Source organism: Rhamphochromis sp. 'chilingali', assembly GCF_963969265.1.
Source record: "Rhamphochromis sp. 'chilingali' genome assembly, chromosome: 12".
In the NCBI taxonomy this organism is placed as follows: domain Eukaryota; kingdom Metazoa; phylum Chordata; class Actinopteri; order Cichliformes; family Cichlidae; genus Rhamphochromis; species Rhamphochromis sp. 'chilingali'.
The window spans coordinates 13,834,098-13,840,822 of record NC_137939.1 but is presented as its reverse complement, the minus strand read 5'-3'; the positions used below and the strand labels follow the sequence as shown (position 1 = coordinate 13,840,822).

The 6,725-nt window shown below is 37.5% G+C and overlaps 1 protein-coding gene across 1 annotated transcript; it reads right to left on the bottom strand.

Moving 5' to 3' along the window:
* Positions 1 to 407: 407 nt before the first annotated feature.
* LOC308407460 (uncharacterized protein) lies at positions 408 to 5,742 on the bottom strand. The gene is made up of 5 exons (XM_080899108.1): positions 5,656 to 5,742; positions 3,365 to 3,416; positions 2,343 to 2,498; positions 2,015 to 2,110; positions 408 to 1,845 (listed from the first exon to the last, which is right to left on the bottom strand). Exons 3-5 carry the CDS (start codon positions 2,412 to 2,414, stop codon positions 1,606 to 1,608), a joined length of 408 nt encoding a protein of 135 aa, XP_080755234.1. The 5' UTR covers positions 2,415 to 2,498; positions 3,365 to 3,416; positions 5,656 to 5,742; the 3' UTR covers positions 408 to 1,605.
* Positions 5,743 to 6,725: the final 983 nt, after the last annotated feature.

The following is a 6,725-nucleotide window of genomic DNA, read 5'->3' as shown; positions in this document are numbered from 1 at the left end:
CAAACTGGAAAGGTTGAACAAAAGCCATTTCCAGAGCGCTGCAAACTGTGAACTTGATGCAGTGCAACCGTATGGTGTCACTACCCAGAGTGCATTGAGAAGTAAATAGCAATGGCGGCCTACTAGTAAATCGGTTTTATATAAAATGTGCTTAAAAGGAAAACATTTGGCATATTTTAATACCACATATATATTATTGAAAGCACAGTGCATATTTTAGCGTATACATGTCTTAATAACTAGGGTTCATTTTAACAAACTTACTGGGTTGGCAGCTGCTGCTACTGCCAACTGGATTTGAATTAATTAGAATTTTAATTAACTTTGAGTCTGACCATCAGATGGTGCCAAGAGTTACATGCACTGAAAAAAATGTTTTGTTCAATTTACTCAATTTTTTTATGACAAGTGGTTGCACGAAATAAATTTGTTTGAATCCAGAAATATTTTTTAAGTACACTGAATTTAATTTAAGCGAGTAAAACCAACATATATTTTTAAGCTACTTTAACTTAACTGTTGTGGATACGTCTTAGTCAAATATTATTAGTAAGTCCAACTAAGGTCGTGTTAAATGTACCAGAATAATTTGTTTCCTTTACACTTATGTCCCAAACTTATATTCAAATCAATCAAATTGTTAATTTCTCTCTATTTCAATTAAGTTAAGTTTACTTAAAAAATATTGCTTACCCTGATTTGTAGTTTTTAAAAACGTCAATAATGAAAACTACAACATTCTTTCACATCATTTATTAATGCAAAATTTGTTGCAAACAGAATAAGAATCCACATCTCTAAGGGAAATTGCTGCAATTTGTATAATACAAATTACAAAACTTTTGCCTATGAACTAGTAGCTTTAAAAAGCTGTATTCAAACAAAACAGAAACAACAGACAAGAGAAATGTTAACCAATGTTTCTCTTCCTCTATAAAAGAAAAAAAAAACCTCCTTACATAAAAGAATAAAACACTACCAGCAGTATAATGTATCACAATTAGAAACTGATGCATCCACAAACTAACCAGTTTCAGACTTGCTGTTCTGCGATCCATATTTAGAAATTGCATTTTAATAAGGTAATTAGACTTAAAATTAAACTTGTGTTTTCCTTACTGCTTATTGACCACTGTCTTTCCATTCTAGTCCTTCCTTGAAGATTCTGAATGTTTTACATATTTTCTGACCTAACATACTCGCTTCAAAACAATTAATAGTCTTTAAAGTGTTACCAGTGTGCTGCAGTGTGGTAATCATGAATGTTTTTTTTTTTTTTAATCCGGTTGAGTTAACACTGATTATACGCAGGGCAGCAGCTATAACTGAATAATTACAAAGTTGCTCTTCAAGCTACTCAAATGTACCACACGTGAAACATTCATTATTGAAAGTTAAAATGTTCAGTCGAAACATAACACAGAACAAATGATGGTTGTACAAGAGTTTCACTCCTATTCACAAGAGCACCAGTCATTGGTAATTTACATAACAGCATTCTCTTGATGTGTTATTTTAGAAATCTTCCTATCCAGTAGCAATTTTGTTCTTCAGCCCAAAGACTTTGGGGGAGAGCTTTTCACCATCGAATCCCATCAACACTTTCTAAATGAATTCATAATAGTCCTTCAATTCCTTGGGGAAGGCTAGGTTTAGTGCATAGATTACTCCAAGCATCAATGCACAAGCTTGGGCCAGAGATCCAATGTTGTCCATGACTATCTCCCCTTCAACAAATATTCCAATGTCATCATAATGTCCATTTTGTCCATCCTCCCTGTTGATGACATAAATGCCCATGGTGTGCTTCTTCAGGTCTCTCTGGATATCATCTCCTTCAATGTCCTAAACATTTAATAAAAAGGTAAAAGAAAAAACAATTAACTCTACAATTAAATTCCAATCTAGTCGTTTGTGTGTGTGTGTGTGTGTGTGTGTAATACACACACACACAGATATCTATCTAAAAAGTGTGTGTATAGATGACTTGCTTACAATGACTTAAATGACTTACAAAGAACTCCCGAATAAGGCTTCCGTCCTCTTCACCAAGGTAGAGGCAAAGTGCCCTGAGAACTGCTTCCCTTTTCACTTTAACATCACTTTCAGCCTGTTTAAAGAGAGTTGCTGATTAAACCAATTTGGAAAAAAGAACAATGTCTGACATTCGCAATAAGTAAATTTTATCATATGTCAGTTCAAACATAGTAAATAAAATTTATATATGAAATTTCAAAATTTAGATTGCTTGGCTGGTCACCTAAAACGGCTTATTGGACTCACAGTGACCTGCCACTTAAGACAAAAGAAATCCAAATAGAATTTGCAATATTCAGATTTACCTCTTGCATGATCTGCAAGTGGTGGGCAAGTTTCTGCCCAGAAACACCGCCCTTCTTCTGGAAAACTGTCATCAACTGAGGTGTAATTCTGTCTAACTGTGCCGCGAAGGTCGTCTCCAGTTGAAGTGTTGTAATACACTGGAATTCAGCATTTACCTGTATCTCTCACACACACACACACACACACACACACACACACACACACACACACACACACACACACACACACACACAGAGAAAAAAAGAAGACTGGTGCTTAATCATTGGTATGATTATTTTGTTATTTCTTCATTAAATGCTACAATGCAATTGCCATCACTTCATAAAGCATGATTATCATATGGGTTAGTATACAGTGCATGAAGGATGTTACTACTGTTAATCAAAGAAGAAATGAATGGCATCAGTCCATTTAACGGGTTTAAAGGGTTTTAAAAAGCAGATATTTGTCTGTTTCAGGTGGTTGGCAACACATTTTCCTGTGCTCTTTGTCCACTGGTGGGAGTGTCTCACCTGTGAGGTCAGCGGGGCAGAACTCTGCCATCAGCAACAGAGAGCAGAGAAAATTTAGATGTGCAACTAAAAACATGCTTGCCATGTAAGCCCCAAACATCTCTGAAATTGCTCTGCAAACTTCAGAGTACTTATACTTCAGGAGTCCTGTGGGTACCGTAAAGACTCATGTATGCAAACAAACCACATTTTTTTTTGCAATCTGATCCTTTTTCTCTTGGCTGTTTCCTTCAGGGATCACCACAGTGAATGATCCACCTCCATCTAACCCTATGCTCTGCATCCTCTTAACTCACAAGAACTAAATTCCTGTTTTTCATTTCACTTTCGCAAGTTTTTTTTTCTTTTGTCCTGGATAAAAGAAATTTAATCATATATATTAATTGATATTAATTAATATCAATATTAATAATCACAAGAACCCTTAAGATGAGATAGATAAACTTGTCCCTGCAATACTGTGACAAATACTGTTGTGATAAATATGTAAGGAATTTGCATGTACTTACCAAAATAACACCATCTTCTTGAATAAACAGTAACACATAAGGGGAAGAAAATCTGCCAGAAAAGGAAGACAAATAAAAATAAAAAAAAACTTTAGAAAGACAAACAATTACCGTTTCCAAGCCATTAGTGCATTACTTCATGATACTCCCTTGTAACAAAACAAATCTTACTTGTGCCTCTGTGCAAACTACAGATGGCACGATACCACTTTTTTATGTCCGATACCGATATCATAAATTTGATTATCTGCCGATGCCGATATGAATCCGATATAGTGTATTTTATAATAAATAAAACTGTTTTTATAAATATTTTGCTGCATTTTGTATAAGTTCATACTCAGTTTTAAAAACAAAACATTAAAGCTATTCTGTTATACCTGTATGCAAAAAATACACTGCACCCAAAATATTTTATACTTCAGCAATACTGATCAACCTAAAAAACTTACACCATCCTCCTTATTCAGGTATTCTAAACAGTACATAGAAATATTAAACTAACTAATAGGACTGCCAACTCCCAGCAAAAATATTAGGAAACCACCCCGCACCCTCCGCCTGATAATGCTTAATTGACGTAATCTACTTTAATGCACAGAAATCAATTATTTTTCTATAATAATTTGATTCAACATTTTTCTTCAATACAGTTGCAGACAGCGCAGACAGCGTACCTTCCCAAAGGAAAAAGTGCTATATGTACTACTATTACTAGGGCATATATTAGACTTAATATTTACTACATACAATAATGGATCTCTATACATTTAACCAGATCACCACTTTAGTAGTAAGATTTAGAATAATTATTTATTAAAAGCTAGACATTTTAAATGAGAATAAGAAAGAAAATTATGTCTTTGTGTCTCCCTTTCCCTGTTAATGCCCTACCTGGCCCCTGGCAAAACTTTGCTAGATCCGCCCCTGCACAGTTACCAGCTGTCAGCTACCTAAAAAAGGATCCTGGAGTTATTTGTCTCTCAGAAACAGTTCATAACTTCCCTTCAACTCATTCATGTGACCTAAAATGTAAACCTGTTTCTTCATTACCTGTTCAGCTCTAATGATTCAGTAAAAACTTCTCCTGGTTTCACCTTCATGTTTCCTTCTCACCACATATCCAAACTATCATGACCAGCAGCTATTACGGCTGTGGCTCCAGAAAACATAAGCGGATACTAGAAGTATTATTAAAAAAATTCTAGCAACAGCTTATCAAGCTTAAACGTGCTGCTGTTGTTTATCTGCCGTTTTCCTCTTTCTAGCGCAAACTGGGTGACTAACAAATGAGAGAGACTAGCGACAGAAAAGCCGATCACCTGATAATCGATCAGTTTCATGATTGAAGTAGCAACAGGAGAGGGAGGGGGGAGAATGAGGGAAGAAGTTTTAGCTGTTCAGCATGAAGACACCGAATAACTCCAGCTTTGTGTCTTTTTTCATTCTAGCTGAAGTATAAAACAAATCGCTTCCTTTCCCCCTCAATACAAAACTCCGACAGCCAGTCCAGCTGTGGCTCCATACATCGGTTGTTAAGCTCAACATGGAAATACTATGCAAACATAAAGAGATGAACTTACACACTTGCTTTACTTCTCTGTGTTAGTTTTCTCTGAGATTAAATGCAGCGGTTTGGAAGCACGTAGCGAGGCTTTAAATGCTAAACCAGACCGCTGACAGGTCTTGCACTCAACAGCTCTATCAAGTGAAGCAACTTCTTTTCTGAGTTAATTTCAGTTCTGACAAACCTCACTCTCAGTGCCTTTTGATCTCACATTTTTGGCAACCACTGAGTTATTCTCCTCCACAGTTTACAACCATTATTTTTTTCTGCACAAAAGACGTTGTGCAACGCCAATCCTACTTATTTCCTACTGCACCCCTGACTGTGCAGGTGCGTTCAGAAGCCCCCTCCCCCGCCCGACTATTCCTTAATGCCAATGTTGTGGCGGGAGGGACGATTTCTCAATTTAAAACTGCAGGCGACTGTACAGTGAACTTTACAGCTAACTACAGAGAAATTGCCTCGTTCCATAATTTGTTAGTACAAAGTGTGCCACAAGAACTAAGCTAAAAACATATGACATTTTAACGCATCAATACAATTACTCTTTTAATAGAGCAGTAGCTAATAGAGCACATAGCTAGCTTAAGTCAAATTCATGACAAAGTTCAGAGGTGTACAACTACTTAGACTTCTTTCTCCATGTGCACACGTCTTAAAGAGTCAACATGCTTTGACTGAGGTAAAAAAATAAAACAAAAACGACCGTAAAAGGTTTACTTACCGAAGCTAGACCACCTTTATATGAAGTTGTGCGATTAACTTGAGCCCGCTTGCAGCACACAAAGAGTCCGCTTCTTCAGTCCGCGCGCAAAATGGTGGCCTGTCCTAACGCATGCGCAAAATGGCCCAGCAGGAGGCTATGAAAAACATACTTAAGCATTTTGAGCTACATTTAATTAACTAAAATTAATTGGATTAAAACGCAGGGAATGTATTCTGGAGTTACTCGAATTATATATGTAGACAGGAATTACTCATTTGAATTGAAAAGATATACCAAAATATAATATGCTATATTTAAAAGGAGACAATATCACTTTTTTCAGTGTGGTGATGCTGTCAGGTAAAAACCATGGGTGTCCAAATAGTCAGAACACAAGGTGCACTAGACTTCCGCAGGCACAAGCATTCTCCACTGCAACCACTGAACATCCAAGGTATGGACATTGAGGCTGTGGACAGCTACAGGTACCTTGGTGTTCATCTGAACAATAGACTGGACTGGACTCATAACTCAGACGCCCTCTACAGGAAAGGGCAGAGCAGGCTGTACCTGCTGCGGAGACTCAGGTCGTTTGGAGTGGAGGGCCCACTCCTGAAGACCTTCTATGACTCTGTTGTGGCTTCTGCTATCTTTTATGGTGTGGTCTGCTGGGGCGGCAGCATCTCTGCTGGGGACAGGAAGAGACTGAACAGGGTGATCCGAAGGGCCAGCTCTGTTCTAGGATGCCCTCTGGACCCAGTGGAGGTGGTGAGTGACAGGAGAACGGCGGCTAAGCTGTCATCCCTGTTGGACAACATCTCCCACCCCATGCAGCAGACTGTGACAGCACTGAGCAGCTCCTTCAGTGGGAGACTGCGGCACCCACGGTCTGGGACGGAGAGATTTCGCAGGTCTTTCCTCCCCACTGCTGTCAGACTCCATAATAAAGACTTTAACTGATCAAGCACACACATCCATACATATGCAATAATACTAAGTGCAATAATCCTTTCTGTCATCGTTGTATTTTTACTCAGTTGTATATAGTATTTGTATTTGTATTCTATTTTTATCTTATTGTATATTTA

Bases quoted from the DNA above. Each gene is read 5' to 3' on its own strand.
- LOC308407460 (XM_080899108.1), bottom strand. From the start codon at position 2,414: ATGACAGTTTTCCAGAAGAAGGGCGGTGTTTCTGGGCAGAAACTTGCC. The intron at 2,111-2,342 runs GTAAATCTGAAT...CTCTTTAAACAG, and splicing joins ACTTGCAGATCATGCAAGAG to GCTGAAAGTGATGTTAAAGT. The intron at 1,846-2,014 runs GTAAGTCATTTA...TTAAATGTTTAG, and splicing joins GCCTTATTCGGGAGTTCTTT to GACATTGAAGGAGATGATAT.